This window comes from Chlamydomonas reinhardtii, chromosome 3 (assembly GCF_000002595.2).
Source record: "Chlamydomonas reinhardtii strain CC-503 cw92 mt+ chromosome 3, whole genome shotgun sequence".
In the NCBI taxonomy this organism is placed as follows: Eukaryota; Viridiplantae; Chlorophyta; class Chlorophyceae; order Chlamydomonadales; family Chlamydomonadaceae; genus Chlamydomonas; species Chlamydomonas reinhardtii.
Genome location: NC_057006.1, coordinates 8,944,528 through 8,967,382, shown reverse-complemented (window position 1 = coordinate 8,967,382; position 22,855 = coordinate 8,944,528). Strand labels below are relative to the sequence as shown.

Sequence of the window (22,855 nt, the reverse complement as noted above, 5' to 3'; positions counted from 1 at the left end):
GCAGCGGGCCCGCGTTAAGATTCTGGAGCGTGCAAATGGTACAGGATGCCGAGCACACGCTCCAGCGTCTCAACGCGGGCCCGCTGCTCATTGACCTCCCGCTGCCGGCGCGCCTCGAGATCTGCCAGCACCCGCTGCGTGGCCTCCTCCATAACCGCCAGGTCCCGCTTGCCCAGCAGCGACGTAATGTATGCCGTCACCACCATAGCCCCGAAGAATACGGAGCCCATGAGCTTTATGGCCGGCGAGTGCCTCGCCACAAACTCTGAGCTTTCGGCAAGACTGGTGGCCGTCGAGAAGGCGCGCGAGGCACGATAATGTGCCATGAGTCCTTTTCCGGTTAATAACAACGACATCCTGCGGTTCTACAAAGTGCACAGCTGGGAGCTGCGTGCCGATCCCGCCTTAAATGCGTCGCGGCCCCGGTCGCGCCTGACGGCCTGAGCCCGGCTAGCCGTTTGTGGTGCTTGTGAGGGATTTGGAATGAGGTACCACGGGCTCATGTGTGGAGTGGCGTGGACAGGGCGTGGCGGTGCCTTGGCACGGCGTTGGCATACCCCTTTGCCAGTCCCGCTGGGCTTGCAAGGGTGCTGTTCATGTCGCCGGTGCCCATCATGACATCCCTTGCTCTATCAGGGGCTCAGCCCATTTTCCAGCTGTACAAAGCTGACACCCCTTGTCCGTGTCTTGGTCGGTGTCTTGGAATATGGTTGAAATTTTGGCCTTTCACGGCTGTGTTCTCCGAATGGGGCTTGAACCCGAATGTGAGATCGTTCCTTACAGGGGAGAGCCGTCTAGGCCGGCAGCCGGCAGGTGTAGTGGTGGCGCTGTGCTGGAGTGGCGCGTGGGCCTTTGACAGGCCGGTGTCGAGGGACAAATGTGGGGTCACAGGGGGAGGCAGGGGAGGGGGGGGCAAGGGGGAAGGGAAAGCGAGCTAGCCAGGCGGTTACCGTACTGCAAGGACGGGAAGGGGGAGGCAGGGGCGAAGGAGGAGGCGAAGGGGAGGCGGCGGCGGAGGGGTGCTGGCCTGCTGGGGGACTGCGCCAGGGAGGGGGATAGTTTGCCATCGAGCGGCACCCAGGCTCGCGGCGCACAGTAACCAAACCCGCTGAAAGCACTAGAGCGTAGCATAGTGTAGCACTCTAGAGGGAGGGGGAGGGGGAGGACGCCGAAGTTACTGGACCAACAGGGACCGAAGTGTTAACGGGGTGCCACGTTCATCGACGTGCTGGAAAATAACGCAACACAAGCGTTCGTTCGTTGTTACAAGGCGGTGTGCACGAGCAACGGGCACGGATTCCGTTGCAAGCCCGAGCTATAGCAGCTTGCAAGTTATTTGACATGGTCAGGTTGCGACATGTGGACATGTGAATTGCGACATACGACCTTGCGCCATACTGCACATACCGCCCAAACGCATCCAAACCCGCCAAACATATTGTGGATGCATTCAATATGCCTCTGGTAAGCGTGGAACGCCGTGGCACACAGCAAAACGTGTCACGGTTGCCACTGTGGTGGGTAGGGTGCGGCCAGTGGGAGGAGCTTGTGGCTATGCTAGCGCAATGCACCGCCGCAAAGCTGGGAGATGTTTACTTGAATGAGCTCCGGGACGCATAGCTATGCAAATGTGGGCGAGTCTGGGTATGTCGTATGTTGCTATGTCACATCTCGCATGTCGCAACCTGGCCATGTCAAACAATTTGCACACAGCCATAGGTTCCAAATGTACGCGGCGTCGGCAGCAAGCGCATCGGCCCCAGCTCGCGAACCCGGGTGCCCAATTCAAGCCCCATCTGTACAATAGTCGGTAGACAGACGTGTAAGACTATGGCTTTAACAAATTTTGAAGACACCATCAGAGATTGAGCCACGCATTCCCACTCGAAGTGGCCAGCATTCTCTGTGCGTTCTCGTTCAACGTCGTCGTTTTCTCTATCACCAAAGCAGCTCTCATGGTACATTATCGTGCCTCGCGCGCCTTCTCGACGGCGTCCAGTCTCGCGGAGAGCTCAGAGTTTGTGACCAGGCACGCGCCGGCCATCAAGCTGATGGGCTCCGTCCTTGTCGGGGCAATAGCGGCGACGGCATACATCACGTCGCTGCTGGGCAAACGGGACCTGGCGCTGAAGGAGGAGTCCACGAAGCAGGCGCTGGCGGATCTTGCGGAGTCCACGAAGCGGGAGCTGGCGCTCAAGGAGGAGTCCACGCGGCGGGCGCTGGCGCTGATGGAAGAGGCTGCGCAGCGGGCGCTGGCGCTGAAGGAGGAGTCCACGCAGCGGGCGCTGGCGGATCTCGAGGAGCGCCGGCAGCGGGAGGTGGACGAGCAGCGGGCCCGCGTTGAGACGCTGGAGCGTGTGTTCGGCATCTCATACCACTCGGACTGGACGGGGCTGCGCGAGAAGTGAGTTGCGCCAGTCTTCACCATGCGGCAGAAGTTCCTTGGGTTCGTGCCATCGTGGCTTGTGGCTTGGGTGCTTGGGGTTGCATGCAAGGCTGCTTTCACGTGCTGCTTTCAGTCCAGTCCTTGAATGCTCTGCGGTTCCACTTCGCAGGATCAACGCCCTGAAGCCGACGGAGCCGAACAAGGCAGTTTCGGGCACTGGCAACGGCAACGGCACTGGGAGTGCTCCAGGGGTCGGGAACGGGGCCAGCGCGGGGCTGCCGCAGCCCTGAAGCAGCCACCACAGCGCTGGGTGTGGGGCTGGGCCTACGACGGCGGCGGGCGTGGCGCCTGTGCTTGCGCTGGCAGCTTGCGTTCGCTTCTGGCCGCCGCTAAGAGGATGTGATTGGGTGCTATTTGTGGGATCAGCGCACGGCGTCCCCGAGGGCTCCGTTGTGGTTGGTTAGAAACTGCAGCTGGATGGAGCACGGGCATCAACCAATGCGGAAAGTGAACTTGACGGTACTCATGAACTGAATGCGTCTGTACTATAACTATGTACCATCATGTACCACCGCTTCGGGTCGCCCCGAAGCGGCGGCAGTTGTCTGAGGCATATGGTGTGCGCACCGCGGTATCTGGCTGCATTGGTCGGGCCGTCAAGGTGCCCCATCCTGTACAATGTTTGAACTCTGGCGCTTGACAATGACAAGGGACGCGATGACTGCTGGATGGGGCGGATGGACACTGTATGAAGTGTTTTGCTTTGGCAAGTATGTGAGGTGGCGCGCGGGCGGCCCACGCATTTGCAACGGCTCTCCGCACAGGGGGTTCAGGCGACTGCTTGACTGCTGTGTGAGTGAATGATGGAGGGCGGGTATCATGGCAGGAGCGTATGTTTTAACGTCAGATGCGTGGGAGGCGGGCGAGGTGCTACGTGGGCGGGCTTGGTCATTCGGTGCGTGTCGGAGAGTGCGCCGATGTGCGGTGCTAGCTGTGATGGCGCCTGTGGCTGGAGGGAGGGTGGATGGATGTATGGAGCATACATACGGTATGCCCGCGGCGCGGCGGGGACAGGATATGGTTTCCCGCAATCCGCATTCGGGTTAGTGTCGAGGCACTGTCAACACCCCTGCAAGGTCTCAGTGTCTTTTTTTTGTGTGTACCTCATAACATGTCCAAATTATCCCACCGGTAGGTAAGGGACCCAGGAAACACACTGTTAGCTGTCGGCCTAGACCGCTCTCCTCTGTAAGGAACGATCCACATTCGGGTTCAAGCCCCATTTGGAGAACACAGCCGTGAAAGACAATAACTTGAACCTTTTTCCAAGACGCCGATGCGGAGAAATCCTATGGGGTTTGGGGCTATCGTCGCGCGCCAGGCAGGAGCGGCGCATGCGTGCAGCGGGGTGCAACGGTCAGGGTTACCGGTGCCAGTGCTGGGGGCGTCGACCGCACGCTGCCCCGCGCTGCCATCCTGTGCACCCTCGGCCGCCTCGCCTAGGGCCTTGCCGTTGCGATCCCGTCCAGGTTCCAGCATGTACACGGCATCGGCACCAAGCTGCGCGGCGGCCCAGCGCGCCAACGGGGCGCAGTCGAGGCGCCCGGGTCCTGGGACTGGCCGGGCGCCCCATTCGGAGGCTCCATTAAAACAATCGATACGCAGCCGTGTAAGCTATAACTTCAACCATATTCAAGACACCGTCATTCACTGTGCAGTTTGTAGAACCGCAGCATCACGCGTTGTTGATTACCGAAGAAGCACTCATGGCTCATTATCGGGCCTCGCGCGCCTTCTCGACAGCATCCAGTCTTGCCGAAAGCTCAGAGTTTGTGGCCAGGCACTCGCCGGCTATGAAGCTCATGGGCTCCGCCCTTCTCGGGACGATAGCGGTGACTGCATACGTCACGTCGCTGCTTGGCAAGCGGGACCTGGCGCTTAAGGAGGAGGCCACGCAGCGGGTGCTGGCGGATCTTGCGGAGTCCACGAAGCGGGCGCTGGCGCTGAAGGAGGAGTCCACGCAGCGGGCGCTGGCGGATCTCGAGGAGCGCCGGCAGCGGGAGGTCAACGAGCAGCGGGCCCGCGTTGAGATGCTGGAGCGTGTGTTCGACATCTCATACCACTCGGACTGGACGGGGCTGCGCGGGAAGTGAGTTTCGCCAGTAATTACCATGCGGGGTGAGTTTCGCCAGTAATTACCTTAGGTTCGTACCACCGTGGCTTGTGGCTTGGATGCTTGGGGTTGCATGCAAGGCTGGGGCGCTGCTTTCAGTCCAGTCCTTGAATGCTCTGGGGTTACACTTCGCAGGATCGACGCCCTGAAGCCGGCGGAGCCGAACAAGTCAGTTTCGGGCACTGGCAACGGCAACGGCGCCGGGAGTGCTCCCGGGGTCAGGAGCGGGGCCAGCGCGGGGCTGCCGCAGCCCTGAAGCAGTTTCCACGGCGCTGGGTGCGCGGCGGGGCCTACGACGGCGGCGGGCGTGGCGCCTGCGCTTGCGCTGGTAGCTTGCGTTCGCTTCTGGCCGCCGCTTAGAGGATGACGGCGGGGCCGACGTTCATGCGGGAGCGGTGTGGCTAGCGCTGCTGTGTGGGATTAGAGCACGGCGTCCCCGGTGGCTCTGTTGTGGATAACAAATGCAAGCTGACGGCACGGGCATCAACAAATGCGCATAGTACACCCCCTCATGCACCGAATGCATCTGTACTATAACTATGTACCATCATGTACCACCGCTTTCGGGTCGTCCCGTCAGCGGCGGCAGTTGTCTGAGGCATATGGTGTGCGCACCGCGGTATCTGGCTGCATTGGTCGGGCCGTCAAGGTGCCCCATCCTGTACAATGTTTGAACTCTGGCGCTTGACAATGACAAGGGACGCGATGACTGCTGGATGGGGCGCATGGACACTGTATGAAGTGTTTTGCTTTGCCATGTACCGTATGTGTGGCGGGCGGCCCACGCATTTGCAACGGCTCTCCGCACAGGGGAATAGGATATCCCACAATCCACAAGCACACTGTCGATACCCTCGCAATGTATCAGTGCCTTGAGTGTACATGTCCAAATCATGCCAGCGGTATCTCATGCATACAAGGGACACACGAATTACACTGCCTCAAATCCAGGCCGAGCATAGCCCAGACTCTTGAGCCCGCGCTGTGTCACAACCCCGGTTCCCTTCCCAGCCAACCTAGTGTGGTTGGGATGTTCCGAAAAGCACCCTCAGGCTTCAGCTCGACCGTTACGGTTTGGGATTGAGCCTGTGTAATGTACGCCTACCTACTTGCGCACTGCACCCGCGCCACGCACCTGCACACGCTGCCTCGCGACTGTCAGCAGCTCCGCCATCTATCGCGATCGCTGCCATACAGCACCTCCGGCACCACCACAACGTGCGCCGCCACCACGGCCCCAGCCCTGCTAATGCCGCCGCTACTGTAGGCGTTGCTGCTGCTGACGCTGACTAGTTCAATGCTCGCGCCTGCCGTTCACTCCACAAGCACACAGTACACGCACACCTGCCCCATTGCCGCCCACCTCGTTCGTTAGCTTCCCCCCCACGTTCATGCCCCCAGCGTGTCACCACCTGCACAGTCCCGTCAACTTCTCATGCATGAAAGCCAGTGTCTTCTGCAGGTCATCTATCGCGGCCTCGGCGCCACGTCATAACTGCACCCACATGCGAGTTCCCCCAAGTTACCTGAAGTAACAGTCGGGGAGGCGCTACAGGCCCGCTGCCGCCTTGCGTGCGATCTCCTCGGAGCATCCGGAAATCCGCCTCCGTCTCTGCTCCTCACCCCTTCACATCCATCTACTTCTGCCACTGCAGCTACAGCTGCTGGCGCCGCTGCCGGCCCGCCGGCCGGCACATCTCACAGAACCAGTCGCCCTCCGGAATGGAGCGCAGCCCAACGCAGCGCGCGTGCACGCAGCAGTCGCACGACTCGCACAGCATGAGCTCGCCCGGCTCCCCACACACGCCACACACGTCGTCGTCCTCCTCCTCGCCCTCCTCGCTGCCCTCAAACTCCGCCCCCTCCAGGTCCTCGCCCTCGTCCTCCTCGTCGTCATCGGCGCCTGCCAACGGGTCGGCGCCGCCGCGGCGGCGCACCCTTTGGTGTGCTCGTGCCAGGCCTTTCGCCATCCGCCGTGCCAGCGGGTCATACGCACCCTCCTCCTCCTCCTCCTCATCCGCATCTCCCTCTCCCTCTTCCTCCTCGCCCTCCTCGCCGTCCTCCGCCACCTCGCTGCCGGTCTCGTATTCATCCATATCATCTCCGTCACCAATGTGGTCGCGGTCGCTGTAGACGTCAGAGTCTCGGCGGCCGTCGGCGGAGGCACCGGGCGTGTCCACCACTTGGCGACGGGGCAAGGGCGCCTGCAGCAGCAGGGGTTGAAAAGCATGACACTTCATTGTGACATCTGCTACAAGTAACGGAGCTCGTGCCATGCACGAAGGTAGTAAGCGACACTACAACCTGCAACGGTCAACCCTGCTCAATCTGCAAGACCGCCCGGTGTGTGGCCAGCCAGTGTGTCTGAACACCCCGCCGGGACCGCAGTTCTTGTCGTGATACGACCTCTACCCCATTCTCCCAAGTAATAGGCCCTGTTGGGCCGGCGCTTTTGGGGCCATTCTATAGTTCACGACAGTTCTCACCGCGCCGCCGCCTGCGCGCCCCCTGCCGCGGCGCTGCGCCTCCATGAGCGCGCGTACGTCCCCCGGCCGCACGGCGCTGGGCGGCCCCTGCGTCATCAGCAGCGGCGCCCGGTACATGGCCAGCAGCGAGCCGGGAGACCTGCGGGCGTTGAGGGTTGTGTGTGTGTAAGGTGTGTGCGTGTGTGTGTGTGTGTGTGTGTGTGTAAGGTGATGGTTGGGAATTGGCGAAGCAGCGAGCGTCAGTACGGCACCTTCACACAACAACAGGACGAGGGTGGCAACGCAGCGTAGCCGTGCAGCCGCGCCGCCGCACAGCATCATGCCGTGTGTGTGCATCCACCGACCCACCTGCCGGACGCGTCCGAGTCGGCGTCACCGCCGTCGCCTTCGCCGTCGGTCACGAAGCTGCTGTCGTACTCGTCCTCGCCCTCGCCCTCCTCCCCCTCGCCGACCTCATCACCCGACAGCTGTGCCTCCGCGTCAATGAACGCCAGAGCGGCGCCGCCACCCCGGCGGCCGCCACCACCGCCGCCGGCACGGGCGGGAGGGCGGGCCCCTGGGTGGTCGGCCAGCGCGCGTTGCCTGCAGCATGGTGCAGTGGGGTGCAGGCACACGAGGCATCGAGTGCAAGGCAGGATAGGCTTGAAATGGGCCCAGGTCCAATGCATCCCTCCTCGGAAGCAACGGCGCGCGCTGCTCTCTCACCTGTTTGCTGCAAGCCGTTCCGCAGCGGCCGGGTCAGCGGCGCCCACCATCACCGCGCGCCGGCGGGGCAGCCGACCCCCACCCCCACCCGCACCAGGCTCCTCCTCGCCACCGCCGGCTTCGCCGCCCTCCGCTCCCGTGCCGGTCCGCAAACGGCGCAGCTTTCGCGGCCGCCGTGACGCCGAGTCGGCGCCGCCCAGCCGCCCACCCGCCGCACCCGCTTGCGTCGCCCGCATCGCCGCCAGTAGCGCCGCATCATCGTCCTCCTCCTCCTCCTCCCCACCAGCGCCGCCGCCACCAGCCCCAACGGCGCCACCGCCACCCTCTCCATCTCCGACCAGCGCCCTTCGCGGCCTGCGCCGGCGCGCGGCCACCACAGGCGAGGTGTTGCGGCCGCTGCCGGGCGCCCGCTGCAGCGCCACCCGGCCGCCTCCACCAGCCCCAGGTGCCGCCTGGCTGCCGCCGCCCTCGCCGCTGGGCGTGAAGGCAAAGCGCCTAAACAGGCTGGTGCTGCCACTACCGCCGCCCGCAGCGGCGGCCGCCGCCGCTGCTGCTGCTGCTGCGGCCGCCGCTGTGCCGACGGCACCGCCCGCTCGGCCGGCGCTGCTCGGCTCCTGTGAGGAGTCGCCACCCAGGATGACGGCGCCGCGCCGCCGCGCACCACCCCTGGCCGCGGCTGCGCCCACCAGTGGGCTCAGATCCTCCTCCGCCAGCCCCCCAGCCGCCCATGCCGCCGCCGCCGCGGCAGCGGCAGCAGTCGGCCGCCGGGCGCCCGGGACGCGCGGCGCCGCACTGCCCGGGTGGTCTTGGGAGGAGTCCTCGTCCACCAGCAGCACTGCTGCCGCCCGCCGCCGGCCGCCGCCGGCGGCGCCGCCACCGCCGCCGAGCCGCTTGCGTTGGATGGGGCCAAAGCTATCGTCTGTGCCGGGGCATTGTGGCTCCCGAAGCGCTCCGGCAGGCCGCTTGGACCGAGCGGCGGCGCCGGCAGCCGCCGCTGCTGCTGTTGCCGCACCGTTGGCGCCGCGCAGCGCCGCGGAGGGCGGCGAGTCGGTGAGGTCGATGGCGATGGCGCCGGCGCCAGCGGCAGCGGCCACGGGCCTCTGCTTGGCGCGCGGTGGTGAGGCACAGCGCTGTGACCCACGAGCCCCTGCTGCAGCCTGAGGCACAGCTGCCGCAGCCACTCCTGCTCTTGCCCTGAGCGCCCCAAACGGTCCTCCTGTGGCCTCAGGTGCTGCTGCTGCTGCTGCTCCGCCGGTTCGCGCCTGCAGCTTGGCCCGCATCATGGGCGTGATGTTGGCGTTGGTAGGCTCACGGAATGCACTGCCGCCCACAGTGCCGCCGCCACTGCCGCCAGCTGCTCCTCCACCACCGCCACCACCTGCGCCACCGCCACTAGAGCCGGCGCATGGGCCCCCACCGCCGCTGACGGCCGCAGCGCCGCTTCCCGCGTTCACGCTGGCCTCCGGCCCAGCAGAGCCCGTACGTGCTGCGTTCGTCCCACCGCCATTAGCACCGCTGCCACCATCGCTGCCACCACCAGAGCCGCCGCCGGCAGCAGCAGCCCGGGCGCTGAGCACGCGTGCTCGCAGGTTACTGAACAGGCTGAAGCGAGGAGGCTGCGACGGCGCCGGCGTCTCCTCCCCACCGCGGGCGCTGCCGCCGGTGCTGCAGCCGCCGCCGCCGCCAATGCCAGTGCTTGGCGGCACGTAGCCGTCCCCGGCCGCGTCCGCCAACTCACTCAGGCCAGGCGTGGCGAAAACCACAGAGGGCGTGGCGGCGGCCGCAGCGGCGACACCAAAACCCGCGCGACCATGATCCACCCCGCTTTGCCGCTTCGTAGCGTCAGCGGCGCCTGCTGCTCCTGTGGGAGGTACGCCGCAGGAGGCTCCGCCGGCTTTGCCGCCCGCAGCGGGCTTCGGAGCTTTCGCATCGCCGCGCATTGGCGCTGGCTTTGGAGAGGCGCTTGTGACCGCCATGTTTGTGGCCTTGCCTTTGTCTCCCGCGCCGTCCCGTGCCGGTGCTGGCTGGGGCGTGGTCATTGCCTCACGCCGCCGGGCCGCGCCTGGCTGCGCGGTGGGGTACAAGCTGCCAACCGGATCCTCCTCAGCCTTTTCCTGCTCTCCTGCTCGCCCCGGCCCTTCTGCTATCCCGCTGCACCCCTCGCCGTGCATGCCCTCCAGCCGGCGCTCCTGACCACCCTGCTTCGCCTCCTCCTCCCGCCGCTCCTCCCGCCGCTCCTCCTGCTGCTCCTCTTGCTCCTGCTCCTGCTCCTGCTGCTGCTCCTGCTCCTGCTGCTGTTCCTGCTGCGGCTGCTGCTCCTGCTGCTCCTGGCGTTGCGTGAGCTCGCAGCGCTGCGTGAACTCCTGCAGGTGGTCCAGGTCGTCCAGGTGCGGGAAGGCCCACGCGTCGTGCGCGTCGGCGGCGTCCACCTGCACGTCCACCTCCACGTCCACCTCCACGTCCACGTCCACGTCAGCTTCAGCGTCCGCAGCGCCGGGAGCAGCATCAGGTGCGCCAACAGCATTAGGGGCGCCAGCAGCAAGAGCTGCAGGCGACTGCGCAGCCCCTTGGCCTGGGTTGGCCTCACCCAGTGCGGGCCCAACGCCGCTGTTATTCCCCACGCCGGATTTGCACCTGCCCTCTGGCGCTGGCGCGGGTGCCAGTGCCGCAAGAGCAGCCGGCAGCTGTTGCTGCTGCAGGTCGAGTCGCGGCTGCTGCTGCGGCGCCGCCTGGCGGTCGACCGCTGCCGGCGAGCGGAAGAACGACCAGTCGTCTTCGCGGCTGCCTGCTGGCTGCGTGCCGGGCGGCAGCGGCGCAGTGTGTTTGCTGCTGCCGCAGCCGCCCGCGCCGGTTGCATGGCTCGCCCCTGGAGCAGTCCACGCGGTGCTGGCGCCTGCGCCACGTGCTGCTGCAGCGGTAGTAAGCCCAGCGTTGTAGGTGGGCATGTTCAGGCCGCCACGTTGGCGACCTCCGCCGGGCACTGCCGGCTCTTGATGTTGGTGTGGTTGCTGGTGGGGTTGCTGCTGCAGGTGTGGCTGTTGTGGCTGGGGTTTGGACCTGGCTGGTTGCAGTGCAATGGGCGAGGGCAGCTCCTGTGTCAGAGCCAGTGCATCCACACTATCCACATGAAGCCCGTTCTCCTCCTCTGGTGCTCCCGCCGGGGGCTCCGCCTCCGCCTGCAGCTCCGTGCCCGGTATCACCTCCACCTGCTGCTGCAGCTGCTGATCCGCAGGCGTCAGACAGGCGGCCGGCGGCCCTGCGGGCCGGGCCCAGCTGCCGGCAGCTGCGCTCACGTCGCCGCCGCCACGGTGGCTGCGCCCCTCGCGATCGCTGGGCTTGCCCGCCGGTGTGCTGCCGCTGCCCAGCGGGAAGCGCAGCTGCCGCGGGAGGATGGGGGACACCGGCACCTGCGCCGCATAGCCCACCACCACCACCTGCTGGTGCTGCTGGTGCTGGTGCTGGTGCTGGTGCTGCTGGTGGTGGTGCTGGTGGTGTGGTTGGTGCTGGTGGTGGTGATTGTGCATGTGGGCTCCGGGATGGCCTGGTGCCGGCCCTGCAGCGCCACCCTGCTCCCCAGACCCGCCACTGCTCCCGCCAAAGCCTGCCGGCCTGGCGCCATCGCTGTCACTGTCGCCGGGGGCCCCGTGCTCGGGCAGGAATCCGCCCCCCACATGCTCCCTGTCTGCCGCTGCTGAGGGCCCAGCATCCCAGCCGCCGCCGCCGCCACCGCCGCCGCCACCGCCACCGCCGCCGCTGTAGCTGTGACCGGCGGGGCCCACAGCGCAGTCCGGGTGTTGCGGGTGCTGCTGGGGCTCCTGCGCCTCGCCGCCATGCCCCTCGTCCTCGTCATCAGCTAGAGGGGTCTCCGGGATCACCGCCGCTTCGCCTTCGCCATCCCCGCCCGGCCGGAGCGGGCTTCGTAGCAATGGGCCTGCGCAACCGTGCGCGCCCTGCACAGGCTGCTGCCACTGCTGCTGCTGCTGCTGCTGGCCCTGTGGGTGCGGCGGCTGTGCATATGTGTGCGATAGGTGCTGCCGCCGCCCCACAGGCTGCAGGCACTGCTGGTTCCAGGTCTGGAGGCCCTCGTGCCGCGGCTCCGGCGGCTGACACGGGCCCGGCCCGGCCTGCCAGGAGCCGTCGCCGCCGCTGCCGCCGCCGGGGTCGCTCCCACCGGCCGGCGCCTGGCACTCCTCGCCCCACAGCTGCCAGTCCAAGTCATCAACCTCCTGACCTTGTGGTTGCTGCTGCTGCTGCTGCTGCTGGTTCTGGTGGTGGGCCAGTTGCTGCCCTTGCCGTTGCTCCTGCCACTGTCCCCCGCCTCCCTGCTCCTCCCCCTCCGCCTGCTGGGGCGGCTGCATGCCCTCCTGCATCTCTGTGGCCGACCTCGGCGCCCGCTGCTGCTGCTGCTCCTGCAGCTCCACCGGCTCCTGAGGCTCCGTGGCCGGCAGGTGGAGCTGGGCGGGGGGCCACGTGTGGGAGTCAAGCGGCTGCGTGGGCGGCACCAGCGGCCGCGGCCGCGGCTGTGGCTGAAGCGGCTGCTGCATGGCTTGCGGCGCAGGCGGAGATACAGGCTGCGGTGCAGCCGGGGCTGCCGCAGGGCCGGCGGCTGGAGGGGCGGCGGGGCCGAACCAGCCGTCGCCTTGCCAGGACGGGTCTGCCCAGGGCTCTGGGCTGGAGCGCTGTTGGTGCTGGTGCTGTGGGTGCCGATCCTGGTGATGCGGGTACAGCTGCTGTCGCCGGTCCTGACCCGGTGGCGGCGGCGGAGGCGGCCACTGCTGGGGCTGTGTGGGTGGAACCACACGCGGCGCGTGCTGCGCGGCGCCAGTGCCGGGTCCGGGTAGCGGCGGCCGCCCTGTATGCTGCGGTGGCGGCGGCTGTGCAGGGCAGACAGCAGCTTCCGCCTGCCGCTGCGCATGCGCCGGCACCGGCGAGGTCCGGGCTGAGCCGCTGCCCGCCGCAGACAGCCGCTTGCGCACCGCCAGCGGCAGGTCCAGCGCGTCATCGCCAGCGGCCACCGCCGCCTGTGCGGCTAGGCCCGGGGGCCGGGCCCAGGCAGCCGGGAAGCCGGTGGCCGCAGCGCCAGCATTACCCTGGGGTGCAGCCAGACGCTCCGCAGTGCCGCCGCCCGCCCCGCCGAAGCTTCCTGCGGAGGCCGGCCTCGGCCCCGACCTGCTCGGCGGTTGGTGCGACGGCGGCTGTGGCTGCGAGGGCGGCGGCTTGCGCGCCTGCAACGGCACCTCGTCCAGCGTCATGATGATGTGCTCGTCCGCGTCCTCCCACCCCTGCTCGTCCTGCTGCTGCTGGTGCTGGTGCTGCGGGTATGCCGCCCCAGGCTCGTCAGCTGCACGTACAGCAATCGCCTCAGGTTGCGGCTCTGCGGGCTGTTCCTTAAGGACAGGTGACGGCGGTTGTGTTTGTGGCGGTTGCGGCGGCGGCTGCAGCTCCGATGGGAGCAGGTAGCAGTCGTACAGGCCAGGCCAGGGCGCCACTGGCTGTGACGGCGCGCAGGCGGCGGCGAGGCGCGCAATGGGGTGGTCGCCCGCCGCCGCCGCCAGCGCCGCCGCCTCCTCATCCGACACGGGCCGCAGCAGCGCGGCCAGTCTATCCAGCGCCGGCAGCTGCCGCAACACCCGTGCCGCCATGTCCGCCTCCTCTTCTGGCGCTACGTTGTGTCCGTCGGCTTTCCCTGCGGCGTCCGGCGCTGTGGTAACGGTGACGCAGCGCAGGGCAGGCCCCAGCAGCCCCTCGAGGGCCCCCGCCAGCTCGTCGCTAAACTGCAGCCCCACCGCATTATTCCCACAAGCACCAGCACCAGCATCAGCGGTGCTGCCAGCGGCTAGCACTTGCCCATCAGAGGGCAGCAGCGCTGACAGCGGCCGCGGCTGGATGTGCAGCCGCTCCGCCGGCGGCATTGCAGCAGCGGCGGCGGCACCAGCTGCAATTCCGTCAGGTCCGGCGGCACAGCCATCGCCTCCCGCGCTGCCAGTTGCGGCGGGTGACAGCAGCGGCGGCGAGGGCAGCGGCGGCGGGTCGTCCCCCGTCAGGTCAAGAGACGGCGGCAGATCGCCGCCAGCACTGCCGCCGCCATCCATCCCGCCCTCCTGCCAGCCGCCGAGCGACGCCTGCACAGGCACGGAGCCACCACCTGCGGTGAGCTCCCCGGCAGCGGGCTTCGCGATTGCTGCTGCTGCAACAGCCAGTGCCGTTACAGTCGTGGTTGCTGCCGCCGCAGCCCCGGGCCGCGGCGGCTTGGTGCCGTCCGCGGACGCCGGCCGCTTTGCCGGCCCGGCCCGGCCGCCGCTGTTAGGGCGCGAGCCCGGCAGCCGCAGCGCCAGCGGTTTCTCATCCAGCTCTTCCTCGTCACCGTCCGCGCGGTCGCCAACGAATGCAGCCCACGTGTCGTCCACGCCGCGGCTGCCGCTCGCGCCGCCTGCGGCCCCGGCCCCTCCCCAAGGCTTGGCAGCGCCAGCAGCGGCGCCGCCTGCTCCCGCGGCCCCCAAGTCGTCATCACTGGTGATGACCGCCTCCGGCGCGGCGGCGCCCCCTGCTGCCGACGATGGCCGACTGCCCGCCGCGCCTGCCCCTGCTGCTCCTGATCCGCCAGCTGAGGCGCCCCAGCGCGCAGCCGCAGCCGCTGCCTGACCCTGGCTGCTCCCTTGGCCCGGCCCCTGACCCTTGGCCGCAGCTCCACCAGCGGCGCCTGCCAGGCTGGCAAAGACGCCCTTACGCCGCTTTGGCCCGTTGGCGCCGCCAGCGCCTGCGCCGCCGCCTCCTACAGCCGCGGCTGCGGCGGCGCGCTTGGCGGCGGGCTTCTTGGCGGCTGCCGCCGCCTGCTTGCGCTGCGCCGTCACCGCCTCTGTGGCGGCTCTCAGGTTGAGGAGCACGGCGCGAGGGTGGCAGTCGTCCGGCAGCATGGCGGGGGAGGTGCGCGACAGGTCGAAGTGGTGCCGCGCGTTGCGCAGCAGCGCCTGCTCGACAAGAGATCAGAGTTGAGAGTTGGTGCGCTAACAGGGCTCGTTTGGGTGGCTACAGAGGTTGTTCTGGTGAACAAAGTGCACAGGGCGTGGTACTCTCCCGAATTACGCACCTGCAGTTGCTTCATCTTCTCCTGGCTCTCCTTGTACCGCTCCGTTTCACTGGGGGGCAGGAGGGCGTGGGAGTACGTTGCAAGCAGGGGATCACACAAAACTCCGCATCCACACATATCGCACGGCCCTCTATCCGTGTGATCTTCAAGACCACTCAAGCGCACAGCCAAAAGTGCCAGCACTGCCCCTTCCCTCTTTTCCCGTGCCGTATTTGCAGCAGCACAGCGTCACTCACGCTCCGGCGCTGAGCACGTACACGACGCGGCCCTCCCTGAAGCGGCCGGTGCGCCCCATGCGCTGCACCTGCCGCGTTGGCGAGGCACTGCTGTCGTAGCACACGATCAGGTCCACCTGAGGTGGGGTTGGAGGTGGGGGCGGGAGGGTGGAAGCGCGGGCAGAGCAGAGGGAAGCAGGGTTCACATGACCGTGTACAGAAGCGAAAAGCGAAGAAAGGCCCAGGCAACGTCCGCCGCTTGCTCAGGTAGGCAAAACAGCATTCGCTGCCACCACCTCCACCACCTCATTTTCTTCCTCGCACTCGTGCAGCCTCACTTCGGGTATGTCCAGTCCCTCCTCGCCGATGCACGTGGCCACCAGCACATTGAACTCGCCCGCGCGGAAGGCCTGCGCAGCGGCGCACAGCGACGTGCACGGGCGCGGAAGGGTGTCGTTGAGGTGCCACAAAGCGCAGCCACGCAACCCCTGTGCTACCGACATTGCTTCCCCACTTTGATCAGGGCGCTGCCGCATCCGCCGCCGCCCCTCTCACCTGCAGCACCGCTCGCTGCTGCTCCTGGTTCATAGCCATACACGCCGCACCCGCACCCGCGCCGCCGTCTTCACCGTTCCCACCGCCGCCGCCGTCCTCGCCGCCACCAGCTCCACCGGTCGCGCCGCCTGCTCGGCCGCCACGTGCCCGGCCGCCGCCGCCGCCTCTGCCTCCCCTGCCTCCCCGGCCGCCCCGGCCGCCGCCGCGCTTGCCGGCCGGCACCACGTCCAAGTCATCATCTTCAGCAGCAGCCGCGCCCCTGCCCAGTCGCAGACAACCAACATTGCATGCAGTCAAAACAGCAAGACGGTGCTGACGGGGCCTATCCCATGCGATGTGCGCAACCAAAGCGACTACCGTACTTGACGTACGCCATTCTCCCGCCCGCTCACTTATTGCCACGGGCGCCCTGCCCCACGAACACGCGCGGCTTGATGTGCGGTGCGTAACGCTCCAGCGCCGCCGCTATGTCGCCGACCGTCTCCCGCAGGGTGGTGAAGATGATGACGCGCTTCACGCCGTCGCCCGCGGCGGCGGCGGCGGCGGCACCGCCGCCGCCTTCGGCTGGCGCCGCAGCCGGGGCCGCGGCATCGCCGCCGCCACCCGTGGCTTCGGCGGCTTCCTTGGGGTTGCCGTCGGCATCCAGTTCAAAGTGCTCGAGCAGCACATCCTGCAATGCAGCGATGAAGGGGTTGGACATGGTTGGGCACGGTTGGGCACGGGCACAGACAATCTGCCTACCCTAATCGAAGGCAGGTGCAAGTAGGGCAGGCGCGAGCAACCCATGGGCCATGGCAGCCCCATCCGCATCCAACGCACCACCAATCGGCGCATCTTGGGGTGTGTGAAGCGACCGCACTCCTCCAGCTTCTTACGCATGGCCTGTGGGGCACATGAAACAAGCGAAGTTCCTATGGGGCAACGGCACCGCAAATCATTTGTACGCTGCCGTACTACGGTATGCCAAGTCGGAACAGCCGAGGCAGGCAGCACACCGCCCCACTCCCCCTCCGCTCCCCCTGCCCCGTCCCCCACCGCCATCGCAACCCAATCCCGCCCCCCCCACACACACGTCCCACACCCCCCCCCCACACCTTGAAGTCCGGGCAGGCCACCAGGTCCTTGAGCTCGGTGGCGGCGCGCAGCCGCACCTCGTGCCCCAGCGTGTCCAGCGCCACCCGGGCGCCGCCGCGGCTGGACAGCAGGTCCAGCAGCGTGGACAGGAACATGCACTGCGGAGGGAGGAGGGAGGAGAGGAAGAGAGGAGCGGGGAGGAGAGGGGGAGAGGAGGGGGAGGACACGGCGTTGGGAGACGCCAAACGCAGCTACCGTGCAAAGGTATTGCGCGCGAGGGCATGTGCAGTTGTTGGGGTGACACGGTGTGGAGGTGAGGTCGATTGTGTGGCTGCACGCGGCAGTCGCCGCACCAGGGCGCAGCAGCAGGCGTGTGTACGAACCGCGCCCGCACGCACCTGGTGGAACCAGCCGGTGACCTGCGCCACGCTGCGGGCGTCCATGCCGCCCGAGGACTTGTTGTTGCTGCTCACACCCAGCCAGCCCTGCAGGCGGCGGAGGAGGAGGAGAGTGGGTTGGTGGAGGGGGCCGGGCGAATCACCGGGTAGGGAGCCGAGCCCAAGGGGGTACAGGCAAGCAGCAGGAACAATGTCCGGCAGCGCTGCAGAGAACCAGGCGCGGCTGCATATGCCCCTGTATCACCCTTTCCGAGCCATCCTCACGACCCCCACCCCACCCCACAACACACACGCACCAGCCACTGGTCCTTCTTCTGCACGTAGCCCAGGCGGCCCACGTTCTCCGCGTCGTAGCGCTCCACCAGCTGCAGCGGCGCAGACACATAACATGTGTGTGTGTGTGATAGAGAAAGAGAGAGAGCGCACGCAGGGAAAGAGAGGCTTTCAGGCATGCTAAGCGTGTTGGCACTGCCCATATACAGCGGACGACACATGGACGGCGAGCGCGCTGGATGTCATCGGACGCCAGCTGCAGCACATGTGACGCCCCGCCGACTGAGCATACCGCGGGCGGCCCAGCCCCAGCCCCAGCCCCAGCCCCAGCCCCAGCCGCCCACACCAGCCCCCAGGCCGAGGGCCCCACACCACCACCCAGCCCCCCCCCTTCATCCCCCACCTGCTTGTCCATGAGCTTGCTGTTCACTCGGCGCAGCAGCTCGATGATGGCCTGCGCCACCGGCCGCCACGACACGTCCGGAGGCACGGAGATCACCTCCACCTGGGCATGAAATTAGCAGGCGGAAGAGGCGCACACACACCGGCGCGGCGGCGGGTGCCAGCTAGTAGTCAGCGGCGACGACGTGCCATGACTGCATCAATCACAATCCCGCGCAGCACGTGCATCCACAGGGTGCACGCACCCAACCGCCCACGCATGCACCCACCCAACCAGTCAACCACCAACCTCCCATCCACCCAACCGCACCTGCTTGTTGTGCACGTGCGGGCTGACGTCGGGGTCTTCGTCAGACCGGAACTCCACACGCGACACGCCCAGGTGCCGGACCACCTCCTGCACCGCCTCCGCGTTCTTGCCGGGCGTGGCGCTCAGGCCCACCACCCGCACCGCCAGACCCGTCCGCCGCAGCTCCTGCGCACAGAGGCCGCGTTGGGGCGCGTTCGGCCGCGTGGGGGTGCGTCGGGGTACGTCATCAGCAGGGCGGTGCGGAAGCGGCATCAGGCGGAGGACATGTGTGTGTGTGTGTGTGCTTGTGTTGCAGCCAGCCGCGGCCAGCCCCGTGAGGGCACGGAGCACGTGCCGTGACGTCGCTGGACTCACTGTAAGCGCCGCCACGGGTGCGGCGTTGCCGGTCACGCGGTGGCACTCGTCCACCACGATGAGCACCAGCCTGCAGGCGGCAGGGCGGAGCCGGGGCGGGGCGAGGAAGGGGGAGCATGTGCCCGAGCCCAACGCAAAAGGCTGGGGGCGGCGCACAGCGCACACACAGCCTTTGCAGTACTTGGCGATACGGTATTGGCTGCGGTGGTCCGCAAGCCTGCCGACCGCTGGCCACGATGTTCCGCTTTCCACCAGTTTATGCCAACCCCGGACCTGCCGGCCCCATTGGTGTCCCTAAACCATCCCATGCAGGAGCTCCGCTGCCTCCCTTTACCCCCGCTGGCCCCCTTCACCCCCGCTGCCCCCCTCCACTCCCCCTGCCCCCCTTCACCCCCGCCCCCCTCCCCCCCGCAATCGCTCACTTGTCTCGCGGGCACACGCCGTTGGCGATGTCATTGTCCAGGATCTGCGGCGTGCAGAAAAACACGCGCCGGCTGGACCACAGCTCGCGCCGCGACTCGGCGGCCGCGCTGCCGGCCTCGTCGCCGCGTTTGGCGCGCCCGGCCGTCAGCACCGTCGTCTCGCCCTGACCGGTATTGGAAGACGCACGTTAGAGTCACGGTAAGGGGTGTCCCCGGCGCGAAATGAGGGTGAGGGTCTCAGAGGTTTGAACAACACACATGGCGCTGTCGGTTTGTGTGACGCCGCACCGCACCTTGGGTATGTGCGTCTTCTCCAGGCACGCCCGGTGCTGCTGCTCCACCAGCGGCTTGGTGGGGGCCGTGAACACCAGCTTGCCGTCCGGGAACCACCTGGGGGCGGTAGGGGGGAGGCGGGCAGACTGCGTGTGCGACATGAAGGTAGGAAGGAAACAGTGCCAGAACCCAACCCCAATGCGCTTCCAACTCATTGCTGCCACGCTATGCCTTACCCATTCCCACTCCGTACCCATTTCCACTCCCATAAACCCACTCCCACCCCATCCACACCTGTAGAAGTTGAGTATGACCACCGCCGCGATGAGCGTCTTGCCCAGCCCCGTGGGCAGGCACACCAGCGTGTTGGCGAACAGCGCGCCGCGCACCATACGGAACTGGTACTCCCGCACCTCCTGGTCCGTGGGGTACAGCCACGTCCTGCGTCGCAGCAAAATAAAGAGTGCATTTGTCAGGCGGGGGAAAAATACAGCAGCAGTCCTTACCAGAGGATCCATGGCTATGGGCAGTGATTTTTAGGCACTTGCGGCTTGCCCCACCTGGCGTGGACGGAATGCAGCAGCATGCCCGGGTTGGCGCCACCGCTGGGCACCAGCTCCGGCCGCTGCGGGTCCGGCGCCGCGCCCCCGCCCGCCCCCGACCCCGCCCACACCCAGCCGCTGTCCGCCCCCAGGCCCGCCGCCTCCTCGCGGCTCCCGGCCGGCGGCGGCAGCTCCACAAACTCGCCAGCCACCAGAGCGCGAGCCTGCAGCATGCGGCATGGACGCATGGTCCTTTTACGGCAGTAAGGCTGCTGCTACACAGTTCACCATGCTGTACAATTCAAGCTCTGCCCCCAAAAGGTCCAAAACTATTCAGCCAAACACTAGAGCGAGTCAACTCAAAATAACATACCGACTTCACTTACAGTTTCCAGGTCATCGACTCTGAGGGCCGGAAACTTGCGCTGAGCGGGGCTCGCCAGGGGCGGCGCCGCACGGCGCAGCGGCTGAAGCACCTGCGCCCGCTCCAGTAAGCTCATTCCATCGAGCCCACCGTCCAGTGCCGCTGCGCCCGCTGCGCCCTGCCCAGCTCTTTCACCTGCCGCCCCCGCCATCGCAGCCGCGCCACTGCCACTGACAGCTGCCTCGCCGCTGAAGCGGTTGTTGAGATACACGGAGGGGCTCTTGTCCGCGCCGGCCGCTCCCGTCCCGAACGGCGCCAGGCGCGCCTGGCGCTGCGGCGCCGCCGGGCCCTTGGCCACCGCCGTGACCGGCCGGACAGGTGCTGCTGCCGGTGCGTGCTGAGGCCGAGGCGCCCGCGCCTGTTCCGGGGCCGGGGCCTGGGCTGGAGCCTGCGGGCGGGCATCAGCGGCCTGCACCTGCGGCTGCGAGGGCGGCTTGGGCGGGTTGCTGCGGCGCTGCTGCTTGCGCACGTGCAGCGGCAAGTCGAGAGACGGGTCCGCTTCGTCGTCGTCGTCCAGGAGAATGACGGTGGGAGGCGGCTGCTGCTGCTGCTGCTGTTGTAGCTGCTGTGGTGGCGGCAGTCGCTGCTGAGGCTGAGGCTGCTGAGGAGGCTGGTGGGTTGGCGGTTGCGCGGCCCAGATGTTCGGGTGCGGCATTGGCGCCAGCGGGGCATATTGGGGCTGGACTTGCTGCGGGCTGCTTACGTTGTAGGTGCCGTAACCGTTTACCTGCGTTGGGGCCGGCGGCGGCTGCCCCCACGGCGGCACCCCACCAGGACCTTGCGGCCACGCACTGCTATTGCTTCCCTGCCATACCGGCCCCTGCCCTTGCCCACTGGGGCCGTTGCAGGGCCCCTGTGCCTGCGCCTGCCCGCCGTGGCCCGGCTGCTGCGTGGGCCCGGCCAGTGGGTTGGGCTGCGCGCGGTGGCCCGGGTCTTGCGGCTGCCAGGCCTGGTGACCCTGCTGCCCTGGCTGCTGAGGCGGCTGCGTGCTCGACCAGCCCTGCTGTGGCTGCCGCTGTTGCTGTGTCGGGGCCGCGGCAGGGGCACCGAGTGGTGGTGGCTGCCCTGCCTGTGCGCCGGGACCCGGCGCGTAGGTATTCGGCGCCTGTGTGGGCGCCTGCGTACTTTGTGCTGGGGCCTGCTGCCAGCCCGACGGCCCCGAGCCGGCAGCGGAAGCCGACCAGCCCTGCGGCCCGGCCTGGCCCTGTTGCTGGACCTGCTGCCAAGGCTGCGTGCTGTGTTGCTGTGGCTGTTGTTGCCACGACTGCCTCCCGTGTTGTTGCTGTTGCGGAGGCTGTTGTGGCAGCTGTTGCGCCCACGAGCTCTGCTGCTGGGGTGCCGTTTGCTGCACAGGTTGCGTCTGCGGTTGCTGCTGCCAGGCGGGCTGAGTGCTACCCCCATTCCAGGGCTGTCCCGCATTCGCGACTTGCGCAACAGGCTGCGGCTGCTGCTGTTGGTGCCCCACCACGCGCGCAGGCGGCGGCTGAACGCCCGGTCCCCTGGCCTGCGTGCTGGCCTGTGGCTGCGCAGCTGCCGCCCCGCCCACCTGGGCGCGCGGCTTGCTCCACAGGTTGCGCAGCTTGTCCTTGACCAGCATCGCTGCGGCACCGGCCGCGGCAGCGGGCGGACGCAGTCCAGCAACCGTGTGCGGCTGCGGCGCTGCCGGAGGTGGCGCGGCTGGTCCCACGGGCCCTGCGCCAGCAGCGCCAGGCGCAGGCCCACCACCGCTGTTGGCTGCCCGCGACGACCCTAGCGGCGCGGCACTCGGGTTCTGCCCACAAGCGGGTGGTTGCTGCCTCTGCTGTGTCGTGATCGCGGCGGCACCCTGTGCTGGCTGGGTGGGACCTGGGGCCCAGCTGCCGTGGCTGGGGGCGCCAGGGCCGGCACCTGGCGCCGGAGCGGCCTGGCCCCAGGTGCTGCCCGGGACGCCGGGTGCTGCTTGCTGGTACTGACGCGGGGCGGCGTGGGGCTGAAAGGGCGGCTGCTGCGGCTGCCATTGGTTGTGGCCGCCCAGGGGCTTTGGCGGCGGCTGCTGCCAGCCTCCTGAGGCCGCCGGGGGCTGCCAGGCAGCCGCGGCAGGTGCGGCGCCGTGAGGGGGTTGCGGCCCGGGGCCGCCAGGACCACCAGCGGCCGTGGGATCATGCATGTGCCGCTGCACGACGGCGTCGACGTCAAAGTCGACGTCCTGTGAACATGGACAAGGTGTCAGCAGTGGATGAGTTAAGCATTGGGACCAGGGCCATGCTGGACCAAGGCAACGCTGGGCCGCGTCGGGTCTGGACGAGGCTCTTTGCCGCACACGCTGTGCCGTCTCTGCTGGTTGCCTTGCAGCGTGTCCAGTCCCATCGACTCACAAAGTCATCGTCGTCCATCTTTGGGGCACTCTGTAAGCCGTTGTCACGAGTTGCTCATCGCCTCAAGGCGCGGACACGCCCCTTACAGCAATGCCGCTCCACTTCGCGCCCGTTTGCCGGAAAGGCTGTCCATAAGGGCGAAGTATGATTCCTCCATGTTTGTGCTCCTCGTATACCCTATGGAAACAGCCGGACAGTATTCTGGGCGAGAGCTGGGTGTTGCCGCTTGCGTTGCCGAAGTAGTCTGTCTGCGTCGCGTGCTTTGGGCACCTTTGAACGTCTATCGATTGTTCATGTATGATAGGACAAGCTAGACTATGTCAGGTGCCACCGTGCGCGGAAACGAATTCAATTGACAGCCGGTCGCGATGAAAGTTCAAGTGGCGTGGTTAGAGGTCTTCGGGCATTCAATAGATAGAGCT

General features: G+C 67.4%; 4 protein-coding genes across 4 annotated transcripts in view; 2 read left to right on the top strand and 2 right to left on the bottom strand.

The window, feature by feature from the left end:
- Positions 1-721, bottom strand: part of CHLRE_03g209169v5 (uncharacterized protein) — a 1,805-nt gene extending 1,084 nt beyond the window's left edge. Inside the window, exon 1 of the mRNA XM_043061565.1 lies at positions 1-721. This exon is cut by the window's left edge and continues 1,084 nt beyond it. Coding sequence (XP_042926694.1) covers positions 15-326 — 312 coding nt within the window. The 5' untranslated portion in view covers positions 327-721 and the 3' untranslated portion in view covers positions 1-14.
- A 1,010-nt stretch (positions 722-1,731) lies between these two features.
- On the top strand, positions 1,732-4,071 carry CHLRE_03g209057v5 (uncharacterized protein). The gene is made up of 2 exons (XM_001699407.3): positions 1,732-2,404; positions 2,556-4,071. Exons 1-2 carry the CDS (start codon positions 1,956-1,958, stop codon positions 2,674-2,676), a joined length of 570 nt encoding a protein of 189 aa, XP_001699459.2. The 5' UTR covers positions 1,732-1,955; the 3' UTR covers positions 2,677-4,071.
- Positions 4,072-4,121: 50 nt separating this feature from the next.
- Positions 4,122-5,477, top strand: CHLRE_03g208945v5 (uncharacterized protein). Its single transcript, XM_001699406.2, has 2 exons — positions 4,122-4,535; positions 4,695-5,477. Exons 1-2 carry the CDS (start codon positions 4,249-4,251, stop codon positions 4,813-4,815), a joined length of 408 nt encoding a protein of 135 aa, XP_001699458.2. The 5' UTR covers positions 4,122-4,248; the 3' UTR covers positions 4,816-5,477.
- A 1-nt stretch (position 5,478) lies between these two features.
- CHLRE_03g208833v5 (uncharacterized protein) lies at positions 5,479-22,711 on the bottom strand. Its single transcript, XM_001699348.2, has 22 exons — positions 22,434-22,711; positions 20,042-22,264; positions 19,674-19,879; positions 19,408-19,554; positions 19,134-19,230; positions 18,841-19,004; positions 18,419-18,488; positions 18,065-18,229; positions 17,756-17,857; positions 17,376-17,444; positions 17,080-17,166; positions 16,702-16,839; positions 16,427-16,489; positions 16,000-16,277; positions 15,608-15,866; positions 15,391-15,462; positions 15,074-15,189; positions 14,838-14,886; positions 7,751-14,718; positions 7,394-7,627; positions 7,046-7,184; positions 5,479-6,763 (listed from the first exon to the last, which is right to left on the bottom strand). The coding sequence occupies exons 1-22, from the start codon at positions 22,449-22,451 to the stop codon at positions 6,215-6,217; spliced, it is 12,213 nt and encodes a 4,070-aa protein (XP_001699400.2). The 5' UTR covers positions 22,452-22,711; the 3' UTR covers positions 5,479-6,214.
- Positions 22,712-22,855: the final 144 nt, after the last annotated feature.

Coding starts and splice junctions, on each gene's coding strand:
- CHLRE_03g208945v5 (XM_001699406.2), top strand. CDS start 4,249: ATGGGCTCCGCCCTTCTCGGGACGATAGCGGTGACTGCATACGTCACG. Junction 4,536..4,694: donor TGGACGGGGCTGCGCGGGAA/GTGAGTTTCGCC, acceptor TACACTTCGCAG/GATCGACGCCCTGAAGCCGG.
- CHLRE_03g208833v5 (XM_001699348.2), bottom strand. Junction 19,555..19,673: donor CTGCATTCCGTCCACGCCAG/GTGGGGCAAGCC, acceptor GCTGCGACGCAG/GACGTGGCTGTACCCCACGG. Junction 16,840..17,079: donor TCACCGGCTGGTTCCACCAG/GTGCGTGCGGGC, acceptor CTCCCTCCGCAG/TGCATGTTCCTGTCCACGCT.
- CHLRE_03g209057v5 (XM_001699407.3), top strand. CDS start 1,956: ATGGTACATTATCGTGCCTCGCGCGCCTTCTCGACGGCGTCCAGTCTC. Junction 2,405..2,555: donor TGGACGGGGCTGCGCGAGAA/GTGAGTTGCGCC, acceptor TCCACTTCGCAG/GATCAACGCCCTGAAGCCGA.